Genomic DNA, 25,592 nt, shown 5'->3' with positions numbered 1-25,592 from the left:
CCGTCCCTGGAGGTGTTCAAGGGGAGATTGGATGTGGCACTTGGTGCCATGGTCTAGTTGTGAGGTCTGTTGGGACAGGTTGGGCTTGATGATCCTTGGGGTCTCTTCCAACCTTGGTTATACTGTGATACTTGTCGTGTTTAAAATGATTAGAAAGGAGTTTGAACTAACTCATCCTGCTTGTCCCATCAAACTAAGGTTTGTGTGCTAGATCTTGCTGTATCATACGTCCTATGGTTTTGTTTGGGTTCTCTTTCTCTAGTGCTCTTTGTGAAGCAGTCATGGGAGTGGGGAAAGTGGTGGAGATAGTCAAGAGTGAGGCTGTACTTTTGCTACTAGTGTGTGTTTTAATCTGAATGTTTTGAAAATAATTTAGGTAATGATTAATTTGAGCTACTAGATGATATTTTTTTCCCTTCTTCAGTGATCCCTTCTAAGACTTAGTGGTTTTCAGCCTCTCTATTATGTGAAGAATGTATGTACTTCTAAATGTACAGGGATAATGGCTTTGCACATTCCTAGTTAATAAAAAATCCTGTCATTGGGTACCATTTGAAGTAGTCAGTTCTAAAGTTCTCTCTGTACAGAAGAGACAGCTCTGTTTATGGCCCTAAGCGCTTTGTGTCAGAAGGCAGCAGCGATACTGCTGGCAGACCTAGAAATGTAGCTGGATTCCATTATATGAGGGTTAGCAAGGTAGGAGGATGATCTTGGGTTTGAGATGGTGGGTGTCATTCTCAGCAGACATTTTCTCCCTGTTTTAGCACTCTATCCCCGCAGTGGAACTTCGCCAGCCCTTCTTTCCCACCCATATGGGTCCTATGAAGCTCCGACAATTCCATCGGCCCCCCTTGAAGAAATACTCCTTTGGTGCCCTGTCCCAGCCAGGGCCCCATGCTGTGCAGCCTCTGCTGAAGCACATAAAGAAGAAAGCCAAGGTGCAGTTCTTGCTTTCTGCTGTGTTTCCACTCGCCCAGCAGCTGTGTTTCTGTGCCGTGCTGCTAACACTGCCTTCTCCCTGGCGCAGATGAGAGAGCAGGAGCGTCAGGCTTCTGGCGGGGGTGAGATGTTCTTCATGCGTACACCACAGGACCTAACTGGCAAGGATGGGGATCTCATCCTTGCTGAGTACAGTGAGGAAAATGCCCCTTTAATGATGCAGGTTGGCATGGCAACAAAGATTAAAAATTACTACAAAAGGGTGAGTATGTGCTTTGGCAGTTGGACAGACATGTTCTTCTGCCTCTTGCTGAATGCTCACTGCACCTTCGTTGCATGTTGCAGAAACCTGGCAAAGATCCTGGAGCTCCAGACTGTAAATATGGAGAGACTGTTTATTGTCACACTTCTCCCTTCCTGGGTTCTCTGCACCCAGGCCAGTTACTGCAGGTGAGTAAAGTGTGTGTAAGAAGATACAAGATTGAATGTGGAATAATAGGCAGAATGTTTCATGCCCTGTTTATTGAATCACAAATGACAGCTTCCAAAACCCAGGATTCCACTGCATTTCCAGTTCAAGTCTTTGTTTACTGACAATTTCAGTTCTTGGCTTTAAAAAAAAAATAGCCTCTGGGTTTGGTATTTTTTTAATGGTTTTAGGAATGATAGCAATTGCAGGAAGTGAATCTTTGCTGTTTTGCTTTGTGGTGGCATTAGAAGTACTGCTAGAGAGGACAGAGTGGAAGGCCAAAGCTGCTTGAATATTGAGGAGCTCAGTAAATGGGTGTTGGAGGGGGATAGAAAACATGGATTTATCATGGCCCAGGATGTGTGAGCAAAATCTTATGTGTACTTTATGTGCACTGCTGGTTAGTCCACTAGGTGCCTGTTGCTGGGCAGATGTATAGCTGTGCTTTTATGGGCCTCTCTCTGCTGATGAAATACATACAGTTGAGATGGGGAAAGGAATTAATAATGTTGACAGGACCACCTGGTTGCAAAATGCATGCTAAATGCAAATACAGATGGATTTCAGTTAATGCTGACTGCTCTTGCTGCAGCAATAATTCTGTCCATGCTGTACCACAGGAGAAAAGTAAGGTGAAGGCTGATATTGGACATCATCACAGAACTGACAGTACTAATTGGTCAAGCCTAACAGGACTTCCTAATGGATAAAACAGGACTTCTGTAAAGCTTAAAGTCAGGACATCTGAGGGAAAGCTTTGTGATGTGTATGAGGCTAGTGTGGGAGAGCAGGAGTGGGAAAGGCTCGTGGAAGCCCTGTGGGTAGAGAACCTTTTATAGAGGAAAATGATTTTTCCAGTTCCATTCTGTGCAGTGCCTCCTTGGTGCTAGTTTAAAACTTCCTACCAGCTAGTTTAAAACTTCCTACCAGCATTTAGCTGAACTCTGCTGCTCTCTTATCTTCAGGGTTAGCTTCTTACAACCTCCTTTCTTGAGCAAAGTCTTCAGTCCTTGCTTCTGTTGCCTTCTCCATACCCAGACTGACCTGGGCTGGTTTCTGTGGTTATATTTTAATTCTGCATATGTTCTTTCTGTCCCTTTTTAAAGTACCTTCTTCAAGGTCAGTTCAAACAGGCCTTTGAACTCTCTCTACGTTTATTCTGGATTTTCTTACACTTTTGTGCTGCACCCTTTGTCATTCTCTGCATGAGCAAGTGATGTCCTGACTGCACATCTGTGTCTGTTGTGGTATAAGTGATGGGTGGAATCACTGAGGGTTTATGATCTTTGTTGTAGATTGAGTTATAGAAAATTGACCAAAGCCTGACTTTCAAACTTGGTCTTTGTTTGTTTCATGAGGCGTTTGAAAACAACCTCTTCCGGGCCCCGATCTACTTGCACAAGATGCCTGAAACGGATTTCCTGATCATCCGGACGCGGCAGGGCTATTACGTGCGGGAGCTCGTGGACATTTTTGTTGTTGGCCAGGAGTGCCCACTGTATGAAGTCCCTGGGCCCAACTCGAAACGAGCCAACACCCACATCAGAGATTTTCTGCAGGTATGTGAGAAAAGGCAGTTTGAGCATCTGAGGTGCCTTTGGCGAAGTCAAAGAGTCATAGAGTCATGGAATCATCCACACCAGAAAGGCTCCTCCAGGTCATCCAGTCCAATCCTTTCACCCACTCCACCAAGTCTCTCACTCCACCATATCACAGTATCACTAAGGTTGGAAGAGACCTCAAAGATCATCGAGTCCAACCTGTCACCACAGACCTCATGACTAGACCATGGCACCAAGTGCCACATCCAGTCCCATCTTGAACACCTCCAGGGATGGTGACTACACCACCTCCCCGGGCAGCGCATCCCAATGACGAATCACTCTCTCAGTGAAGAACTTTCTCTTCACCTCGAGCCTAAAGGTGTCCCCAGGCACCAGATCTAGATGGCTTTTAGACGTGTTCCAGGGATAGTGACTCACCCACCTCCCTGGGCAGCTTGAGGCCATTCCCTCTCGTTCAGTCATCAGTCATTTGTGACTTGTCACCAGTGCCTGCCTGGAGGACAGCCTTGGTTTGAGAAGCCTGCTTTGGCTGCCTTTTCTTTCTCTCTTCTCTTCTGTTTGTTTTTGTTGTTGTGAAGTGAGAGCACTGTTAGGAGTTGGGTGTTAACCATGCAGACTGTTTTGGTTGTCATTTAACCAATGGTTTACACTATGCCACTTCTGCATCTGATAGAGGCCTTTTATTAGCCAAAAGACAAGGCTGTAAGGTGATGTGGATGTGTAGGAAAGTGAAGAAATTGGCATGAACTTTGAAGTGATTATGCTGCGTAAAATGAGTTACAAGGGTTTTACTAAGAGACATTTAAGGGATGCCACCACAGTCCTGTCACTAGCACAGAATTTGAGTTGCTTCAGAAGTCTCTGTTGATTTCCTAGACCTTGAGGCCATCAAGCTTTGGGCCTGTCAGTGACCATTCAAATAAATGTCCCCAGACTGAGATTTTGGAGAAAGTTTCTAGTAATTTACTGTCAGTTTAATTCAAAATTATAACTCAAGAGGTATTTGCAGAGCAAGAAGATCCCTGCTCTTCTCAGAGTTCAACATTCTGTACCAAAGCATGACCATTCCTCAGACAAACTCCAAAGATGTTTTTTTTTTTTCTCCATCTTGCTCTCAGAGAAGGTTAAACTTCATTAACTACCTGAAGGGAGGTTGGAGTGAGGAGGAGGAAGCCTCTTCTCCTTGGTGTCAAGGAACAGGACTAGAGGAAATGGTTCCAAGCTGTACCAGGGGAGGTTCAGGCTGGGATCAAGAATTATTTCTGCACTGGAAGGGTTCTCAAAGATTGGAACAGGCTGCCCTGGCCTGTGCTGGATTCACCATCTCTGGGGGTGTATGAGCAACTGTGGACTGTGTGCTTGGGGACATGGTTTAGTGTTGACCCTGCAGTGCTGCTTGAGGGTGGGACCAGATGATCCTGGAGGCCTCTTCCAACTGAGTGTTTTCTGTGATTCTGTGAACCTGAAGCAGACACTGGGCCTGGAAAACTATACTCATTAATTCTATAAAACCTAATGGGTTTCAGTGGTCTGGTGAAGGTGTTCCCTGCCCACGGCAGGGGGGTTGGAACTAGCTGATCCTTAAGGTGCCTGCTAACCCAAACCATTGTATGAATAAGTCAGACAACTGAAGCAGTCAGTGGAAGCAGCGTTGCCTGTCCTGTCTTTGCAAGTCCTTCAGCCATCACAGCCGAGTCTGTTCTGCAGGTGTTTATTTACCGCCTCTTCTGGAAGAGCAGAGACCGCCCCCGCAGGATCCGCATGGAGGACATCAAGAAGGCCTTCCCCTCGCACTCGGAGAGCAGCATCCGCAAGCGGCTGAAGCTCTGCGCTGATTTCAAGCGCACAGGTACTGGCAGGCTTTATCTGCAGTTAGCCATTCTCTGCTGCTCGTGGAGGTCCAGACAGAGAAAGAGGAAGGAATACCTCCTCCTGGTAGACCGTTTTTTGAGGTGAGGAAGTGAGAGGTGGATTAAATGCTTTTGGGATGTAGCCTATATGTTGAATGGATGTGCATGTCATAGAATCATGGAATGGCTCAGGTTGGAAGTGACCTCAGAGAACATCTACTCCAACTCCCTGCCATGGGCAGGGATGCCTTTAAGTGAGGCTTGGTTGCTCAAGGCTTCATCCAACCTGGCCTTGAAAATCTCAAGGGAGGAGGTATCCACAACCTCTCTGGGCAACCTGTTCTAGAGTCTCACCACCCTCCTACTGGAGAACTACTTCTGAAGATCCAGTCTAACCCTGCTCTCCCTCAGCTTTAAACCATTCCCCCTTGTCCTGTCTTCAGATACCCTTAGGAAAAGTCCCTCTGCAGCCCTCCTGTATATGATCCCTTCAGGTATTGGCAGGCAGCTCTGAGGTCCAATATATATATGAGAATTTGCTGATATAATCACAGAATCATAGAATAGTTTGGGTTGGAATGACTTCCAATGGCCATCCAGTCCAACCTCCCTGCAGTCAGCAGGGACGTCCTCCACAAGAGCAGGTTGCCCAGAGCCCTGTCAAGCCTGACCTTGAGTATCTCCAGGGTTGGGGCCTCAACTACCTCCCTGGGCAACCTGTTGCAGCACCCATGGTGCAGAACTTGTTCCTAACATCCAATCTCAATCTGCTCTTCTCTCATTCCAAGCTGTTGCCCTGTGTCTTGTCACTGCAGGCCTTTGCAAACAGTCCCTCTCCAACAGGATCTGAGTTGGAGGTTGTTGATTCAGACAAGTGCAGAATGAAAAAGCCCTGTCACTTGTAGTGGTTTTAGCGCCATGTATTTGTCATGCTCGCTTCTTTTGCCAGCAGGGAAAGATTGTGGTGGCACCCAACATTTGTAGAAAACTACCTTGTGTTTGATCTGTGCATTTTTCAGGGATGGACTCCAACTGGTGGGTTTTAAAGCCAGACTTCAGACTGCCAACAGAGGAGGAGATCAGAGCAATGGTGTCCCCCGAGCAGTGCTGTGCTTACTACAGCATGATCGCGGCTGAGCAGCGACTGAAGGTGAACGCTCCCCATAGGCCATAGGGCAAGCTACTGACAAGTAGCACCGTGAAGGGTGAGGCCAGGCAGCACTGCTTGCCTCAAGCTAGTTTTGCTATAAAGTAGGCAAATTAAGCCCTTGACTACTGGCCAATTTGCTGAGGTTTCTGCTGCATAAACTCTTCAAGAGAGAGTGACTATCTTCTTTCCACCTGTTACTTAGATACTGAATTAGCTGTGCTTAAAGGTAGCAAAGGGAAGGTAGGAGAGAGGGCTTATAGTTCTCCTTGGAGCTCCATGCCAGCAGGTAATCAGTGTGTGGCTGAGAGAGAGCTAGGTCATTTTGTCCAAGTTGGCTGGAGTGCTTGGCTCTGGAGTTTGTCACAGTCCTGCTCAGTCCGATGTCTGTGATACTGTGGGTCACAGTGAATCTTGCAGACAGCTCTGTGGAAGTATGCTTGTTCAGCATGGCAGTTCTCCACAGGAGATTCTTACTATGCTTCTAGTCTCTCTTCAGTAACCTTTTCATGACTTGAAGTTCTCATTTTCTTCCTAATACTTTTCTGCAGGATGCAGGCTATGGGGAGAAGTCCTTCTTTGCACCGGAAGAGGAGAATGAAGAGGATTTCCAGATGAAGATCGATGATGAGGTACTGTCAGAGTGGTGCATGAACTTGCATCCTAGTTTATAAATCTGCATGACAGGAGGAAAATAAGGTCTTTGTATGTAAAGGACATTTAAAGCAGGGTTCAGCAGATCAAGTGTTGTTGCAACTTTTCTGGCAGTTCTGCTGCCACCCTTATACCTGTGTTTTGGGGATCCTTCTTGCCAGATCCTTTCGGGACTAGGATTCTTGCCTTAAATGCCTTTTACGGGTTGTCTAGCACTTTGCTTCTTCATTGAGGTTTTATCAGGGAAGCTGAAGGATCAGTCAGTTGAAAAGCTCTCAGTATGACTGGAAGAATCAGAAGTCAAAGGCTGGAACTGTCTTGATGGCAGCAGCATTGTGAAAGCCTGGTTAATCTCTTGCTGGCAGGTGCGCACAGCTCCATGGAACACCACACGAGCCTTCATCGCTGCTATGAAGGGCAAGTGCCTCCTAGAAGTGACTGGTGTAGCAGATCCTACTGGTTGTGGTGAAGGATTTTCTTATGTGAAGATTCCAAACAAACCAACTCAGCAAAAGGTATAGTTCCCAAGGCTGGGCTGGACATAGAGCAATAACTGGAAAGTCAAGTGGGAGAAGTTGAGTAAATATGAGGCATCGGAAAGAAAATACCAGAAGACAAGCCTAGGAAAGACTATTGTGTGATGCCTTTAATGGGCCATATCTTCATATGAACAGGATGATAAAGAACCTCAGCCAGTGAAGAAGACAGTGACTGGGACAGATGCTGATCTGCGCCGCCTGTCTCTCAAAAACGCCAAACAGCTTCTGCGGAAATTCGGAGTCCCTGAAGAAGAGGTGAGCAGGAGCCTGGAGCAGGTTGCAGAGTCCCCTTCACTAATGGTGGAAGGGACATAAAGGTTTCTGCTCTGACCTGGTGTGGAAATCCAGTCAGCTACCTCAGCTGCACACCTTTGAAGCCATTTCTAGTCTGTCTCCCTCTTTGCAGATAAAGAAGCTGTCCCGGTGGGAGGTGATTGATGTGGTGCGGACGATGTCTACGGAGCAGGCGCGCTCAGGGGAGGGTCCCATGAGCAAATTCGCTCGTGGCTCTCGGTTTTCTGTAGCAGAACACCAGGAGAGATACAAAGAAGAGTGTCAGCGCATCTTTGACTTACAAAACAAGTAAGTTCTTACCTGATGTTTACAGCCTGGAACTCCACCCTGTCCCCACCTTAAGATTCCAGCCCTGTTTAAGCCTGGGGCCCACATAGTAGGCAGTGGTACAGATGTGGATTCAACTGCTTGTACCCACAGAATGCAGCACTGAGAAAGAAGGCTTTGGCTGTTAATACAAACATGGGGGAGCCTTGGTGTCTTGCTGTCATAGATCTTTTGGAAACCTAGAATGTGTTGCATAGTCTGCCATGCATAGTGGCATGAGGTATTCCTCTGGCAGTTTGCCATCTTCTTGAGTAGCAGCTACCAATTCTGTGCCCTGTTCCTTAGAACTGCCAGAAGAATGAGTGCGTTGTCCTTCGTTCTGACCCAAGGCCTGAGAGCTGGGAGGGAGCACAGTACTGTTGGTGAAGAAGAGATCAACTTGTTAGACTTGGAACTATTAATCTTTTGGGCATGAGAGTTACAGGAGGACTCAGGAGGGAATATATTGTGCATTTTCTTGCCCTAGTAATTTCCAATAGTGAAAACGATGGAAAGGTTTGAAAATGACCTTTGTGTTTCTGGGAAGGCAGCAGGCTGGTTTTATACTTTTTTTTTTTCCTTTTGGTGGGGAGAGAAGGACACAAGGACTAACAGACTTTCATGTCATCTCCCCTTTTAGGGTTCTGGAGTCCACTGAGATCCTGTCAACAGACACAGATAGCAGCTCAGCTGAAGACAGTGACTTTGAAGAGATGGGAAAGAATATTGAGAACATGTTACAGAACAAGAAAACTAGTTCTCAGCTCTCTCGGGAGAGAGAAGAGCAGGAACGAAAGGAATTGCAGAGGATGCTTCTGGGAGAGGACAGTGGCAATGACAAAGAGAGGGGCAAAAAAGATAGGAGAGACAAAAAGGGGCTGTGTAAGTAACTGCAACCACCAGAATGTACCTGGGAGGGGATGCAGAGCTCTGTGTGCTGCTGATCTGGCCTCTCAGAGGAGAGTGTGTTCCTTAAAAGGAGGAAGGACTCTACATGTGCTGCTTGTGCAGACACACTTAGATGGTGCTGCTTCCTTCTGCCAATCAGTTACTATCTGAAAATGCATGTAAGGTGTTTTCTTTGCCCCATAGTTTTGCTTATTTGGGCCTGTAAACTTACTGGTTGTAGTGGGTTGAGAGGAAAGGCTCTGCTTTCCCTCCCCCACTGAGAAAGAAACCACGGCTAAAACTCAGTTGGAGAAATGAGTATATTTTACAAGGAAACAGATATTTTACAAGGAAACAGGTATTTTACAATATATACAGGAATATACAGCAAATAAACACAGTCAGAAACCAGACCCCCAACAGAGGGGGCTTCCCCCTGTGCCCCCTTCACCCCCCGACCTCCCTTCCCCCCCAAAGAGGTAGAAGAAGAGAAAAAAGGGAGTTAGTACAGCAGAGGCCTAAGCACAGGCAGTTAGTTAGTTCTTATCTCTTGGCAAAAAGCCCAGAAGCAGTCCAGTGTGGAAGGGACAGCAAAGAAAGGAAGACTGAGAGAAAGTTCCCAGCTCCCCTGGGTCCAATCTCACCTCCCACAATCCTACCAATGAAATTAGTTTAGAATACCAAAATATTTTAGAAACATTTAGCCAGTGTGCCCCTTTCTTAAAGGCACAGCGTCAAACGGTCACTCTGGTATTTCTTTAGATATCCCCTTTTGGGTTTGTGGTTGGGGTTTTTTTGAGGGGGGATGTTTTTGAGCAGTTTCCTCAAGATGTGTTCACAAATGGTCCCTGCAGCCAGCTTAGGGTGCTCAGACTGGATCTTGTGTTTAAACCCAGCTGTGGAAGTGGAACAGACAGGAAGAGAATTTAGGTGGATAACAGTGTCTGCTATACTGTGTGCTGTAGCAGTGTGTTTGGGAGGTAGTTGGGCAGGTGCCAGCTCTGGATCCCCTTGGACACCTGTTCATTTTCAGTGCATTCTGACAGAGAACTCAATACGTCCCTGGCTGGCAGCTGAAAGTGTTTTCAGTTGTCAATGAACTTCTGTCTGTGTGATGATGCTCATGACCACCACTGTTACTTGTGGATCTGTGGGCAAAGTTGAACTCTGCTGCATCTGGGTCAGCATTGTTGTTGCTGTTGGAAACACAGACTGGGAGTAAATCAGTAATTAAAAAATTACTGGAATAATACAGTAAGGGATAATGAGGAGGATTTGCTGATGATTGTTGCTTTATGAAAATACACCCAATGCTGTTTTAAACAAAATCTCTCAACCAAAATTATAGATGGTGCTGGAAAGCTTTTGGGGTCACTTAAGACAAGGCCAGTCCTGTGGCTGTATCACTAACTGGAGAACTGGATGATTGTTGATTCTCAGTTTCTGTCCAATCTCCATCCTTAGGATCAAACCCACTCGAGCTATAAGCAGTGTGCTGGGCCATGCTGCAGTTGCCTGACACGTTGCACTTAGGCACCTGCAGGCCCTTGATGACTGTAGCTGTTTCTTCTGGCTTTATAATCCATGTGGATGACTGGGTAGTTTAGCCTTGCTTTTAGGCTTATACTGTGTCATGGTAAGAGAGCACAAACAAATGAAAACACCCAGACTTGTACTGCTTAGGTTTGCTGAATGGGGAAGCTTTTAAGCCAAGACTATGTTCTGTATTCAAGCAGTGATGTTTCTATAGTGTGGGAAAAGTAAAAAGTAAATTGCTCTCTCCAGCTCCCTGAAGGGAGGTTGCAGCCAGGTGGGGGTTGGCCTCTTCTCCCGGGCAACCGCACCTGAACAAGAGGACACAGTCTCAAGCTGTGCCAGGGGAGGTTTAGGTTGCAGGTGAGGAGAAAGTTCTTCACAGAAAGAGTAATTGCCCATTGGAATGTGCTGCCCAGGGCGGTGGTGGAGTCACCATCCCTGGAGGTGTTCAAAAAAGGCTTGGATGTGGCACTTGGAGCCGTGGTTTAGTTAGTCAGGAGGTGTTGGGCGACAGGTTGGACTTGATGATCTCTGAGGTCTTTTCCAGCCTTATTGATTCTGTGATTCTAAATCAACTGTTCTCCTGCAGCATCAGCCTCTGGTGCCTCAGCGAACTCTCACAAGGACGATGACACTGCCTCTGTCACCAGCCTTAATTCCTCTGCCACCGGCCGCCGCCTCAAAATCTACCGCACGTTCCGCGACGAGGACGGGAAGGAGTACGTCAGGTGCGAGACCGTGCGCAAGCCGGCCGTCATCGACGCCTACTGCCGCATACGGACCACCAAGGACGAGGAGTTCATGTGAGACCTGGGTGGTGCTTTCCTTTGCCCTTTGTTTGGGGGCTTTTTTCTTTAACTTTACCTGTAGGCACTGTGAAGAAATGTTGAATTCGGTGTGGAATTCCAGCAGCATAGTTGTGTAAAGAGAGAGACTTAGTGGCCTGCATTAGGAACAGTGTGGCCAGCAGGAGCAGGGAAGTCATTGTGCCCTGTACTCTGCATTGGTTAGGCCACACCTTGAGTACTGTGTTCAGTTCTGGGCCCCTCAGTTTAGGAAGGACATCGAGACACTTGAACATGTCCAGAGAAGGGCAATGAGGCTGGTGAGAGGCCTTGAGCACAAGCTCTATGAGGAGAGGCTGAGGGAGCTGGGATTGCTTAGCCTGGAGAAGAGAAGGCTCAGGGGTGACCTCATTGCCCTCTACAACTACCTGAAAGGTGGTTGTAGCCAGGAAGGGGTTGGTCTCTTCTCTCTAGCAACCAGCACCAGAACAAGGGGGCACAGTCTCAAGCTGCACCAGGGGAAGTTTAGGCTTGAGGTGAGGAGAAAGTTCTTCATGGAGCAAGTCATTCGCCATTGGAATGTGCTGCCCAGGGAGGTGGTGGAGTCCCCATCCCTGGAGGTGTTCAAGAGGGGACTGGATGTGGCACTTAGTGCCATAGTCTAGTCATGAAGTCTGTGGTGACAGGTTGGACTTGATGATCTTTGAGGTCTCTTCCAACCTTGGTGATACTGTGGCTGGCTGTGTGAAGGGTGCTCTGAATTTTGTTCAGTGAGTGAGCTGGCAGAAGAGTACTTGGTGACTCATCAACTCAGCTCAAAAAAACCCTGTGTTTTGTCTTGTTTGGTGTCTTTTTGCCTTTGCCCAGACGGAAGTTTGCTCTGTTTGACGAACAGCACCGTGAGGAGATGCGGAAGGAGCGGCGCCGCATCCAAGAGCAGCTGCGGCGGTTAAAAAGGAACCAAGAGAAAGAGAAGCTCAAGGGCCCTCCAGAAAAGAAACCCAAGAAGATGAAAGAGCGTCCAGACTTAAAAGTAAGCACATTCATATGTGAAGTGTCCTAACAGGTCTGGGGAGGGCAGAGGTTTTCTGCTCTAGTGGTGTCCTAGAGGTCTGACTAAGGGATTCTACTGTTACTTGCCTCTGAGCTAGGAGCTTCTCTATGGATTCTCATCTGTTGTCTTATATCTTTGCAGCTAAAGTGTGGAGCATGTGGTGCAATTGGCCATATGAGGACTAATAAGTTCTGTCCTCTCTACTACCAAACCAATGCCCCACCTTCTAATCCTGTTGCAATGACGGAGGAGCAGGAGGAAGAGCTGGAAAAAACAGTCATTCACAATGACAACGAGGAACTCATCAAAGTAGAAGGAACAAAAATTGTCCTGGGCAAACAACTGATTGAGAGGTATGGGAAGAAGCAGAGATACCAAAAGGTAGTAGGAAAAAAACAAGTTAGAGGTTAGTGGAAAGTACTCATACATGTATTAATGGTGGAAGTGAGGCGACAGGGCTTTCCACAGACTGTTAGTACCGGATTTTGAACGTGTGTTTGGTATAATGGCAGGTGGGACTGGCACCAGTTCTGGGGAAGAAGTGGTCTGGGTTCACAAAAAGGCTGGAGAATCCATGAGCCTTTTTGGTTTTTCCCCTAGTGCGGATGAGGTTCGCAGGAAGTCGCTGGTTCTGAAGTTCCCCAAGCAGCAGCTCCCTCCCAAGAAGAAGCGGCGAGTGGGGACAACTGTTCACTGTGACTACCTGAATGTGAGTGCAGGTCTCCTAGTTCTGTTCATTCCAACTGGCCAGTTGCTTTACTACTCCTGGGAGTCCTCTGTGGGCCATTCAGATGGCTGCCCAGTGAATTAATGAACTCAATTGCTTAGGATTTCTGGGGTAAATATTCTGCATCTTGGAACTGCCTCAACTTCTCTGCCTCTGCTTTCTGTAGCGTCCTCATAAATCTATCCATCGGCGGCGAACAGATCCCATGGTGACGCTGTCATCCATCTTGGAGGGCATCATCAACGACATAAGGGATCTTCCTAATGTAAGTGGAGGCTGTGAGACCACAGACATGTCTTAGGTCAAAGTAGGTGGTGCATTGTAGACACCAAAATCAGGCCAGTGTTTGCCCAGATGAGCGCTGTGCCAATGTCTCCCACGATGTGGAATACTTTTATGTGTGTGGCTGGAGGAAATTGGGTACTTTGCTGTTTCTGACTAGATTTACCAGAAACTTGCAGAGTCAAAAGATTAAATGGGAGATTTGATTTAAAATGAGAATTTAAAATTCAGTTTCTTGGCTTTTTGCTGCATAACTCCAAAAGTGGCCTTTAATGTAAGTATAAATCCATCTGAAGGGCTGTGGGAGAGGCCTCTGCCCTGCAAGGGATGCCCAGGGGCAGGTGGAAATGGTCGGGACCGTGGGCACCCGTGTCAGGCCAGCGCTGGGGATGCGACCAGGGCATCATCCAGGCACCAAATACCATCTGGGAATTGAGAGATACTTCTTCTTCTGGTGGTGTTAAGGAATGTTTTGTAGAAGAAAGTGATAGCCACTGTGGGACTGAGCTTATCCTGTTCTCCTTGGTGTAGTTGAAGAACTGATTGTGTGAACATTTTCTGTGATACTGCCTATTCAGATGTGGAGGTTAAAGTGAGGTTAGCTGTGCCAGTACTGTGTTTAAGCATTTCTTTTCTCCTTCTCGTCCTCAGACATACCCCTTCCATACCCCTGTAAATCCCAAAGTTGTCAAAGATTATTACAAGATTATCACTCGGCCCATGGATCTGCAGACCTTGCGTGAAAACGTCCGCAAGCGGCAGTACCCCTCCCGAGAAGAGTTCAGAGAGCATCTGGAGCTCATTGTTAAGAACAGTGCCACATACAATGGTAAGCTGCTGACCACGCAGGGAAGCTTCCTCTGCTGCTGTGTTGTACATGGATGTTGTGTGGAGCTTTTAGAACTAATGAATGCGGTGGGAGAGCAGATCAAACTCGCTGTCAGATGGCAAACATAAACAGACGCTTCTCCACATTTATCTGACAGACCAGTAATGAGCTAATTCATTAATGAGAAAGCAGTGGATCCTAGCATTATCAGTAACTAAATGATGACTGTGGTGTAGTACCTGAAGTTCAGGGGGCTGGAGCACCTCTGCTGCGAGGACAGGCTGAGGGAGCTGGGGTTGTTCAGCCTGGTGAAGAGAAGGCTCTGGGCAGACCTAATAGTGACCTTCCAGTACCTGAAGGGGCTACAAGAAGGTTGGAAAGAGACTTTACAATGGCCTGCACTGACAGGACGAGGGGCAGTGGCTTCAAACTAGAGAAGAGCAGATTTGGGTTGGATGTGAGGAACAAGTTCTGCACCGTGAGGGTGGTGGAACACTGGAACAGGTTGCCCAGGGAGAGAGTTGCTCTGCCTCTGGAGATACACAGGGTGAAGCTTGACAGGATTCTGGACAACTATATCTAGTGGAGGATGTCCCTGCTGACTGCAGGGAGGTTGGACTGGATGACCTTTGGAGGTCCCTTCTGACCCCAAATCATTCTATGACTGTTGTGGAACCTATCAATGACTGAAGAAACTGATGCATGTGTTGAGTCAAATTGCACAGAAGTCCTGCACAGCCCTTTCAGATGGAGTGAAGCCAAGAAAAACATTGTTTTCAGTAGACTGCCCTGGGAGTGTCCTGGCTTTTTCTTTCAGACATGGACTAGTAGGGAGATACTTGTGTACTTCAGAGCTACCAAGCTGCTGTCGGCAGTGGAACATCTCCCTGCAAGGACAGCTGAGGGAGCTGGGGCTTGGAGCTTGGAGCAGAGGAGCCTGAGGGCTGCCCTCACTCCTGTTGATAAAGATGTGCATGGCAGTGTGGGGAGGACAGAGCCAGGCTCTGCTCAGGGGTGTTAAGGACAGCACAAGGGGCACTGGGGAAAAGCTGGAGCAGAGGAAGTGCCAAGGGAACAGGAGGAAAAATTTTGTCCCTCTGAGGGTGCTGGAGGCCTGGAGCAGGCTGCCCAGAGAGGTTGTGGAGTCTCCTGCTCTGGGCATTCAAAATCCACCTGAATGTGTTCCTTTGTGACCTGTCTTGGGTGACCCTGCTCTGACAGGGGGTTGGACTGGATGATCTCCAGAGGTCCCTTCCAACCCCTAACATTCTCCAGTTCTTTTCTCAGTGCTGTGCTTCAGTGAATGAGTCTTCAGTACGAACAGGGCTGGTTCACACCCTTTGAAGTCAGTGCCTCGGAGCATGCAGCTTTTAGTACAGTTTGCAGATTTTGATTCTCTGTTGCCATGAATTTTTCCCCATTTGGGAAGGTCAGAAAGATTAAAAAAAAAACAACAATAAAATAAAGTAAGTTCTGCAGCAGAGCTTGTATCTGCTAGTGAGAAGTGCTGCAGGGCAGCTCTATTCTGGCCACTGCTAGAAAGGTTTTCTTCCAAAAAGTATTAACTGCATAGAATGGCTCAGGTTGGAAGGGGCCTCAGAGACCATCTACTCCAACCCCCCTGTCATGGGCAGGGACACCTCTCAGCTAGAATTAGCTGCTCAAGGCCTCATCCAGCCTGGCCTTGAACACCCAACGGCAGAGGCATCCACAACCTCCCTAGGCAGCATGTTCCAGAGTCTCACCACCCTTGTACTGAAGAACTTCTTCCTCAGATCCAGTCTAAACCTACTCTCCTTCTTTAACCTCTTGACAGACAGAAGAACCTCCCAGCTGCCCTGAGTGTCTCTGGGCTGTGCAACATTCAGGGTGACACTGTCAGGTTTTGTATCATATAATCAGTCAGGGTTAAAAGGGACCACAAGGATCATCTAGCTCCAACCCCCCTGCCATGGGCAGGGACACCCCACACTAGATCAGGCTGCCCAGAGCCTCATCCAGCCTGGGCTTAAACACCTCCAGGGACAGAGCCTCAACCACCTCCCTGGACAACCCATTCCAGGGCTTCACCACTCTCATGGGGAAGAACTTCCTCCTCACCTCCAGCCTGAATCTCCCCACCTCCAGCTTCATTCCATTCCCCCTAGTCCTATCACTGCCTGAGATCCTGAGCAGTCCCTCCCCAGCCTTCTTGTAGGCCCCCTTCAGATACTGGAAGGCCACAATGAGGTCACCTCAGAGCCTTCTCTTCCCCAGACTGAACAGCCCCAACTCCTTCAGTCTGTCCTCACAGGAGAGGTGCTTCAGCCCTCTGCTCATCCTCCTGGCCCTTCTCTGGACACCTTCCAGCCCCTCCAGATCCCTCTTGTAATAGGGGCTCCAGAACTGCAGGCAGTGGTACTTTGTGCCTTTACTGCTCCATTTATTATCCTGATGGCTCTTTATATCCTAACAAAAGGATCTTTTTCATAGTTCTTCTGCAAATACCTGTGGCTGAAGGTTGTGGGATTATTTTAAGCTGTGATTTTCTGCATGTTCCTTGAATGTCCATTTTACCTTCCTTAGCAATTCTGCTTCACTGACTGTTTTTAGTCAAGAAAGCAAAAATTTCTTCACCTCAGCTCCAAATGTTTTGCCAGTGGGGAGGGCTTAGAGGCCAGGCTTCCACAGGCAGAGCTGCTTTCCCATAGGGTTTCCCAATCTTGACGGAATGTATACCAGAAGTATGAATATTTGCTACAAGTAACCTTATCTCATATAAAATCCATACTGAACTGGGTGTCTTTGGGATATACTTGAGCATATACTTCCAGCAGTGCTAGAAATGGAATCACTGATGCCTTAGGAGTAAGCAGGAAGTCACACTGCCATGATTTGCCTTTCTAATCAGGCTGGAGCATCTGACTGGCTTTGCTGTGTGTTTGCAGGGCCAAAGCACTCGCTGACGCAGATCTCTCAGTCCATGCTGGACCTGTGTGATGAAAAGCTCAAAGAGGCAAGTCTTGGGGATGAGTTGTGATCAGAATGGAGAGGGGGGCCTGAGCAGAGGTGGTTGAGGAGTCTGAGGATAAAGGGCATAAGTAGACAAAACACAGGGCTTTAAAGGGAGGGAAGAAGGAAACTCCTGCCCATAGCCTGGGTTGTATTTGAATGGTTCTGATTTTAAACAGTTCACATTGGAGTCTTTATCAAAAAGAGGTGTGCATTTGTCACTCAAGTTACTTTAGCATGTATGCAGGCTGATAGCCAGGTTTTGTTCCCCCTTCCACTCACCATTTTATGAAGACAATTGTGTGTGAGTCTCTTTGTGACAGAGTATCCTGATATGAACAGTTACTGATCTGGGGTCAGCCACTGATGTTCCTTGCTTTTCCTGCAGAAAGAAGATAAACTGGCTCGATTAGAAAAAGCAATCAATCCTCTCCTGGATGATGATGATCAAGTGGCATTTTCCTTCATTTTGGATAACATTGTCACTCAGAAGATGATGGCAGTTCCAGATGTATGTAGCTTGGGTAGAAAGCATGTATGTGTGATGTGCAGAACGTGCTGCTGATGGTGCTGTCATCCCGTGGCTGTGTATTCATACCTTTGTTAGTGCACTGCAACAGACAACCCCAAACAAAACAACCTCCCACTCCCCGCAACAAAAGCAAACAAACCCCTAAACCCCACAGTGCTCTGTCACAGAGCTGGGCTGTGATTTTCTTACTGGCATTGACATTCCTGGGCTCATCCCCTTCACTAGCACAAAGGTCCAGAAGGTCCTGCTGATCTCACTACTGTGTAGTATCTGTGTCAGCCTCCCTTTAGTATGCTTTTTATGAAGCATGATCACTCCAAAGCATACACCACTCCTGCACTTGCTTTGATAGCTCTGGAAGCACTCTGCAAAGCTACAGTTCTTGGGTGCAAATGAAGCACAAGCTTGTTTCTAGTTGCTCAGGTTTACCAAGCATTGTAGTACCCTCTGATCATCTTCATGGCCTCCTCTGGACCCTCTCCAGCAGTTCAGTGTGCTGGGGGCACCAGAGCTGGGTGCAGTACTGAGGGTGAGGTCTCACTGGAGCAGAGCAGAGAAGGCCTTCAGCGTCACGTATAGTGTCGTATTCAGTGTACTGTGTCTGAATGGAGTAATGGACAAGAGTCTCTCCTGGTTAGACTGAAGAAGAGAGGGCTTAATGTCTCAACAATCCAAATGGTAGATCTTCTTTCTGTGTCCCTCCTGAAGCTAACATACTGGATCCAAGATGCCTCGTCACAAATACTCTTACAGTCTGAGTGTTGGAGAATTGCTTTGTGAAATGTGCAGCTCAAACTGTAAAAAATTGTACACAGAAGCTTCCTAACCTTGTCTGTTTGGTGTTTTTGTTCCTTTCAGTCCTGGCCATTTCATCATCCAGTTAATAAAAAGTTTGTTCCTGACTACTACAAGGTGATCACTAATCCCATGGACCTGGAGACTATCCGCAAGGTGTGTAGCTTGAACTGAGCAGCCACTTGAGAGATGTTCAGAGTTGATGACTTACTGGCTGACAATCTCTTCCAGAATATCTCCAAACACAAATACCAGAACAGAGAGACTTTCCTGGATGATGTTAACCTCATCCTTGCCAACAGCATTAAGTACAATGGTAGGTGGTGCATGTAAGGGTTCAGGTGCCTGCTGTGCTTAAATGATTGCATCTGGGCTCTTCTGTGGTGATATCAAAGCCTGAAACTCTGAATCCTGAGCTTGATTGTTGCTTTGCTTCTCTTTCCTGATGAGAGAAAAGATGCTTAAACAGTGACATTTTCTTTGTCACATGGTATTTCATATACCATCCTGTGTAGTTGCATTTGAAGAGGGTTTTCTGCTTGTTCAGTACACATCTGTGCTTCAGTGATTTGTTTCTGGGAAATTCCTTGGGACTGACAGGGTACAGCCTTCCTGCCTCCTAAACAGTGTTTTTAATGCTACAACAAACTGGCTGCTCTTTGTTAGCTGAATATGAAACCTGCTTTATGTTTCTCCTTAGATGGGAAGGTGTTGGGATTTAGGCATCTGTGTCATGAGAGCTGTGTAACCACACCCAGTCTCTCTCTCTCAGCAGCTGGAAGTGGGCAAATGTCAGAATGCATAGAAAAGATTTGTTTCTTACTACAGGGCCGGACAGTCAGTACACAAAAACAGCCCAGGAGATTGTAAACATCTGTTACCAAACTCTGGCTGAGGTATGTGGACAGCTGTACAGTCATAGTTCTGTGTGTTTGAGTTTTGTGTTCTGCAACTTAGCAAATGTCTCTGTCTGTAGTATGATGAGCACCTGACTCAACTTGAGAGGGACATCTCTACAGCTAAGGAAGCAGCACTAGAGGAGGCAGATCTGGAAAGTCTTGATCCTATGACCCCTGGTCCCTACACTCCACAGGCAAGTGACCAAGCAAAGTTTTCACTTCCTTTCTTCTAGTTTCAGTCTTCTGGATGTTTGATCTTGAGGTGCCGTTCATCCAGCTGTCTGCAGTTTGTCTTTTAGTAGAGTATCTTGTCAGGTGATGTGCTAATAGCTGCTTTCTAATGATAAATATGAGAAGTGGTTATAAGGCTTCAGAGTGAAGTATCTAAGACAAAGAAGGTAATTTCCCAAGCAACTTGCAAAACTCTGTACAGTCAGGTACAAGTGAATGTTGGTGGGAAAATGTAAGTTACAAACCCTCAGAAGCAAACAATGAGAAGGTAAGGAGAACATGAGTTAAAAAACAGCAATGCTCTAATGCTGAGGAGCCAGAAAGCTATTTGGTGGAGATCTTGTTGAAGAGGCTTATTGCTATGAGCAAAGAAACTGCCTAATGTGCTCAGTGAAGTGTGACTAATCCCCATAAGTGTCTTCAGGAGTTAGACCCAGGAAGCAGATAGAGCAAGTAGAGAGCTGTCTGTGGTTTACATGTCTGTTTAAATTCTTAGTAAGCTTACTTTGCCTAATTTAAATTATATTGTTGCTGCTCTTAACACTTTAAGGATTGTCATGTTGTGTAAACTGAGTATTTATCAAAGTGCTACTGCATTAACTCTTCAGAAGTCAAATGGCATGCAGACTGCAGATCGGCTTTTAGAACACCACATCCAGCCCTCCCCCCCAGCTTTTTGTTGCCTTTGTCAGCTTTAGGGACTCTTGAGACAGTGGTTTACACAGAATTGTTGAAGCTTTGCTACTTCACACGTGATAGATTCTTCCCAGTTCTGACAGCAGCATTCATGGTTGCAACACCATTTCCAGCTTAGGAATGGAAATTGCAAGGGCCGTGCTGAGTCAAACCACAGGTTGATGTAATCGAATGTTCTGTCTCTGCAGGGACCAGAAGTAAGTGGATGCAAACATACAGTGATCCTTACACTGAAGCCTCTTTGCTTCTGGCAACTGGCAGTTCAGGCACCTTAAACTGGTGTTGCATCTGAACCACAGCATTTATGAGCTGTAGAAAGACTTTATGTATCTGTCTAATCCTTTTTGAGCCCAATTCAAATGTTAGCCTCTGTAGGATTGCACTGCACAGAAATGCTGACTTCTCTTTTCAGGTCTGCTCTTTGGCAAACTTCAAACCTGAAGTGACGAGCCACTGCATTTTACCACATTTGTTCTTTAGGAATCAATAGCTCATTTGGATTAAGCAGTGTTTAATGATGTAAACACCATACCAAAAAAGCATTTTGCATTGAATCCTGAAATCCCAGTCTTGCCTGTCAAGATACTGTTCTAGTCTCAGTTCAGTGCCTGAGAATGCTGTCTCCTGTTTCCACATATACTTTAGCCACCTGATTTGTATGACACCAACACTTCCCTCAGTATGTCACATGATGCTTCAATCTATCAAGATGAGAGCAATTTGTCTGCTATGGACACTCCCATCACTACCCCAGAGAAGCCAGGAACTCAGGTCAGAATCCTCCATTTTTTCATGTGGTTGGAGAGTTGAGTTGTATGAGCAAATTACTGCCAGGAGGCAATTCTTTGTAGGAAACAGGTGACAAAGATCAGCAGGTTCCAGGAGCAGAGAAGGGAATCCTTTGCAAAAGTTGTGCAATTTCCTTCGTTTTGACTGCTCTGAGGAAAGCTGCCCTGGGAATCAAGGCTGCAAAACAAAGGATAGAGAATCAAAAGCTGCAAAAGAATCTGCCTAAGGCCAGATATTTGTTTGCTTCATTACTTCTGGGAGCAGAAACCTGGTGACTCATACTACGAAGCACTAATGTGCAAACCATTGTCGGTTCTGAACAGGGAAATGGTGAAGTGTATTCTGCAGATTTGGAAGGTCACAGAATGGTAGGGATCAGAAGGGACCTCAAAGGATCATTGAGTCCACCTCCCCTGCCAGAGCAGGGTCACCCAGGGCAGGTCACACAGGAACACGTCCAGGTGGGTTTGGAATGTCACCAGAGAAGGAGACTCCACAACCTCTCTGGGCAGCCTGCTCCAGGCCTCCAGCACCATCACAGGGACAACGTTTTCCCTCCTGTCCCTGTGGCACCTCCTCTGCTCCAGCTTGCCCCTGGTACCCCTTGACCTGTCCTTGGATGTCTCTGAGTAGAGCCTGGCTCCATCCTCCTGGCACTACCCTGCACATCTTTATCAACAGGAGTGAGGCCAATATGATAATTAGATTATTTATAGGGTTATCCAGTGACAATTAGAAGCTGTACAAACACCTAGGAAGAGATGGTTTCCACTGGAGTTACCTTGTAGTTGTAAAAGGGGGAAAAAAAAGAGCACAGAGGTTAAAGGTATTAAATCAATATAAGTGAAGCTCTTACAGTAACCATGAACTATTTTTTCTTAGTCTTTATTCTGTGTTAACAGCAACTAATTTTTGGAAGACAGGGAATAGCAGAAAGAGATGCAGTAATATGACCGTGAAAATTAACTACCAGGAAGATGAGGATGAGGAGGGCTTTGAGATGGGAAGATCAGTGAGAGCTCTTCTGAGCAACCCAGACCAGCAGAGACTGGTTATGAGTAGCTCCATCTAGCATTGTGCCTCTCTGTAGCTTTGAGAATGCCTTCTAGATTTAGAAGTTTTCAACTTCTGTATAGACTGAATTTACAGAGACAAAACCTATGTGTCTGCTCTACCTTGGACTCATGGTGACTGAAGGAAGAACAGGAGAGAGATGGGCAGGAGAAGATTTGTTGAAAACTGCCTGCTTTTAAAATCTTTAGTGCAAATAAGCAGTCTTTAATATCTAGTGGTATTTCCTGGGAATATCCAGGTAAATAGAGAACTCTGCTGCTGTAAGGCTGCAGGCTCCCTGTTCAAGAATGAGCACATCAGGATAAAAGTGTCTGTAGACTGTGTGCTCCCTGATCTTGGAATAATGACAGAAAGGATCCTTGCTCTGAGGCTGATACACAAATATTTCTCTTCTTGTGGTTTCCCCCTGTGTACTCCTGCACCCATCTCTCTGGTGCAGATGGCAGTGTAGCCTTTGGTTTATGGCCAGTGGTGCCTTGGTGCTGCTGTGTATGTGTGGATACATCTGTGTACTGCCTGGTGTTTGCTAATGATGGAATTGCTGTTTGTGTTCCCCATTCAGATGCGCCAGGGGCGAGGTAGGCTGGGCGAGGAAGACTCTGACGTAGATATTGAAGGGTTTGATGAGGATGATGATGGGAAACCTAAGACTCCAGCCCCAGTGAGTGTACTTACAGAAATCCCAGCCACAGTCTTCTGTGTTGAGTTGTATACTTGTGGTAGAAGTCTCCATAGTGTAGGGGTTGTCTGCTCTGTCTCCAACTCTGAAAGACAGCCATAGGCAGACTCTTAAATGTAGTTGGAAAATGTCACATTACAAAAGGAGTACTTTGGAATGAAGTGTGATAAATAATGGGCATCTGCTGGAAATGGCAGCAGGAGTTTGTGTGGTGCTTGATCTCCACTAGCCCTGTTCTGTGTGACCTAGGAAGTTGAAGATGCAGATGGTGATCTTGCTGATGAAGAAGAAGGATCAGCACAGCAGCCCCAGGCCAGTGTCCTCTATGAAGATTTGCTCATGTCAGATGGAGAGGATGATGATGATGGGAGTGAAGAAGAGGGAGATAATCCTTTCTCATGTAAGTGTCCTTTTTCATTCAAAGTTGAATAAGAACTGGTTGTTCACAAAGGCAGCTGATCTGCTCATCTTCCATCACAAAAATGTGCAGTAGAGAGCATAGAGACAGGTAGTCTAGGCATCAAAAGAGGAAGAGAGGCCAAGAGCAAGGTGAGAAAACCAGATGAACATAAATGGTACTGAAAACAGTGTGGAATGGGAGTGATCTAAGTACAAACACAAAAGAAAGCAGAGTTAACTCAAGAACTGGTCAATTTTATTTCAGAAAGTGAAACTGCAAGTGATTCTGAGAAGGTTTGGGCTGGGACGTGGTGTACAGAGCCAGGATTAGGCAGCTCAGTAGAAGCACCACGTTTATTTTGTTGTGAAATGGTGTGGTCAGTGTTACCAAGAACTGGGAGGGGTGTCTGGAGGGTCTTAAGATCCTTTCCCTGTTTGTCTACAAAACCTTACCATGCAGAAAAGCTTGCAGTGTTTGGTAGCAGTGACTTCTGGAAGTGACTGGGTGGGAAGAAGGGGGCATTGTTCAGGGAAAGCAAGCAACTAAGGCTCTTGTCAGGTTCTTGGATGACAGTCAGTATTGCAGCCTTCAAGCAAAGGCAGTAGGTCTGTGACTGGTGGTTTGTGACCAGATGTTGGCTTCTTCCACAGCTATACAACTGAGTGAGAGTGGCAGTGACTCAGATGTGGAGCCCAGTGCAGTGAGACCTAAACAACCTCATATTCTGCAAGAGAACACACGGATGGGCATGGACAATGAAGAAAGCATGATGTCTTATGAAGGGGATGGTGGGGAGACATCCCATGTTATGGAGGACAGCAATATCAGGTAACTAGAGCTGGGAACCTTGGTAAAATAATTCTTCAGAACAAAAGGCCTTCTTTAGTTGAGGGCTATCTCATGATTGTTCTTTTATGTTGTTTTTGTCACTGATTTTAGTGTTGAACCCCATTTTCTCCTTATTGAGAGAAATGTGGTCTTGCTGTTAGACTTTCAGTAACCAAAACGTTAGTTAAATGAAAAACAAATAGGACAAAAGTTCTACCTTGTAGGTTAGATAGTTTCCTGTACCCAGTGGTTTTTGAAGGCAGGACAAATAAAGGCTTGTGCAGGTTTTCTCTGAAACCACAAGGAGAAGTTAAAGAAAGATTTAGCTGATGGGGTTTCATTTGGGTTTTTCTCTCCCAAGAATAAGAATTTCCTTAGCTGAAAGTTTAGTTAAGTCCAAAAGAATGGGAGTATGCACATGCTGTGTTTTGGGAGGTGTTCCATTATTACATAATGCCAACTACAGCAATATCAGCTCTCTTTTTTTCTGTTCAACTGAGAGAATACCGACCTCCTTTTCTTCCTCTGGCCATCCTGCAAGGTATTAGCATTAGACTCTCTGCTCTGCTTTTTTTCTGCTCATGCAATCCAGTCCCTTAATGCATGGAGCTGTGCTGGGTCAGGCAAATGGTCCAGGCCAGCACCTTGACGATAGCCAGCAGAAAATGCTGGAGAAGATGCTGAGAACAGGCTGTCAGCCTCTTTCAGTCTGCAGCACAGGATGCAGATGGAAGGTGCTGGAGTGATTTGTTTTTCCTCCTTGTCAGAGTGGGGTGATGATGCTAGCAGACAGTTGCTTCATCAGAACTGTTCCTATGTTTTAAAAAGCTAGCTACAGACAGGATTGAAGTGCACAGTGGTTCCAAGTGTTCCACAAGGACTTCAAGCCAGAGAACTTACACAGGAGTTAAATCCAAAGTCGTTGGTATCAACAGCTGATTTGAAATGTATGAGTATATAGTATGAGTATCTTCTTTCTTCTAGTTATGGCAGCTATGAAGAGCCAGACCCCAAATCCAACACGAGAGATACGAGTTTCAGCAGCATTGGAGGATATGAGATCTCAGAAGAGGAGGAGGAGGAGGAACAGCAGCGTTGTGGACCAAGTGTGTTAAGTCAGGTCCATCTGTCTGAGGATGAGGAAGACAGTGAGGACTTCCATTCCATTGCAGGAGACAGTGACCTGGACTCAGATGAATAAACCTGCTTTTGTGAGGTGGTGATCATCCTGGGCTGCTCTGAGTTCCCTGAGCTTCTCTTGTCCCATTTTGGTGTAAGGAGCAGCGTAGTGTGGACTGCCAACAAGGAGGACTTTGGGTTTTGTTTGGGGCTTTTTGTTTGTTTGGTTGGTTTTTTTTATACATAGTATTTTAATTGGTTATAAAACATGTTTTGTGACTGAGTAAATGGTGACAAAAAAGCTTTAGACAAGCATGTCCAGCTAACTTTTGGTTTATTGTAGCCTGTACCATACAAAGATTTGTAAGGCTTGTTCTTCAGTCTGTATTTATACACTGATTGCTCTTAGATGAGCTGCATCCATCAGGCCAGTATTGTCAGGAGAGAAATGCTTGCTTGGCACAAAATGTTGATGAACAACTATAAAATGATGTTCACTTTATCAAGGGAAGGTTTCTCTCTGTGACCACTGTAGGAGCACAGTGTCTGAAGTTTTGCCCTTGACTGGTTTTGATAGTTGCCTAGTAACTTTAAATGCTTAAGTAAACAGCTGCCTCTCTCTATATATTTTAATTGCAATTAGTCCCAGAAATCAGAATTTGGCAATTGGAATCTTCAGGAAGGCTCATTATTGG

The 25,592-nt window shown here is 46.3% G+C and overlaps 1 protein-coding gene across 6 annotated transcripts in view; it reads left to right on the top strand.

The window, feature by feature from the left end:
* The window catches only part of TAF1 (TATA-box binding protein associated factor 1), a 36,897-nt gene extending 11,598 nt beyond the window's left edge, over nt 1–25,299 (top strand). For 2 of the 6 annotated variants that reach the window (XM_054169732.1, XM_054169729.1), the window contains exons 13-40: nt 765–938; nt 1,028–1,201; nt 1,285–1,389; nt 2,767–2,967; nt 4,681–4,822; nt 5,843–5,973; nt 6,522–6,602; nt 6,990–7,139; nt 7,299–7,418; nt 7,570–7,745; nt 8,404–8,645; nt 10,777–10,990; nt 11,840–12,005; nt 12,168–12,379; nt 12,627–12,735; nt 12,920–13,018; nt 13,687–13,864; nt 16,792–16,859; nt 17,244–17,366; nt 18,246–18,338; nt 18,414–18,498; nt 19,011–19,078; nt 19,159–19,275; nt 20,654–20,779; nt 22,434–22,532; nt 22,800–22,950; nt 23,601–23,778; nt 24,763–25,299. In XM_054169732.1, coding sequence (XP_054025707.1) covers nt 765–938; nt 1,028–1,201; nt 1,285–1,389; nt 2,767–2,967; nt 4,681–4,822; nt 5,843–5,973; nt 6,522–6,602; nt 6,990–7,139; nt 7,299–7,418; nt 7,570–7,745; nt 8,404–8,645; nt 10,777–10,990; nt 11,840–12,005; nt 12,168–12,379; nt 12,627–12,735; nt 12,920–13,018; nt 13,687–13,864; nt 16,792–16,859; nt 17,244–17,366; nt 18,246–18,338; nt 18,414–18,498; nt 19,011–19,078; nt 19,159–19,275; nt 20,654–20,779; nt 22,434–22,532; nt 22,800–22,950; nt 23,601–23,778; nt 24,763–24,979 — 3,999 coding nt within the window. In that variant the 3' untranslated portion in view covers nt 24,980–25,299. The remainder of the gene's footprint in view (nt 1–764; nt 939–1,027; nt 1,202–1,284; nt 1,390–2,766; nt 2,968–4,680; nt 4,823–5,842; nt 5,974–6,521; nt 6,603–6,989; nt 7,140–7,298; nt 7,419–7,569; nt 7,746–8,403; nt 8,646–10,776; nt 10,991–11,839; nt 12,006–12,167; nt 12,380–12,626; nt 12,736–12,919; nt 13,019–13,686; nt 13,865–16,791; nt 16,860–17,243; nt 17,367–18,245; nt 18,339–18,413; nt 18,499–19,010; nt 19,079–19,158; nt 19,276–20,653; nt 20,780–22,433; nt 22,533–22,799; nt 22,951–23,600; nt 23,779–24,762) is intronic. The other 4 variants (XM_054169734.1, XM_054169731.1, XM_054169730.1 and 1 more) reach the window with 3 other exon arrangements.
* Nucleotides 25,300–25,592: the final 293 nt, after the last annotated feature.

This window comes from Dryobates pubescens, chromosome 18 (genome assembly GCF_014839835.1).
Source record: "Dryobates pubescens isolate bDryPub1 chromosome 18, bDryPub1.pri, whole genome shotgun sequence".
Lineage (NCBI taxonomy): Eukaryota > Metazoa > Chordata > Aves > Piciformes > Picidae > Dryobates > Dryobates pubescens.
Note: the sequence above shows the minus strand (reverse complement) of the source record. Positions and strands in the feature narration are given on the sequence as shown.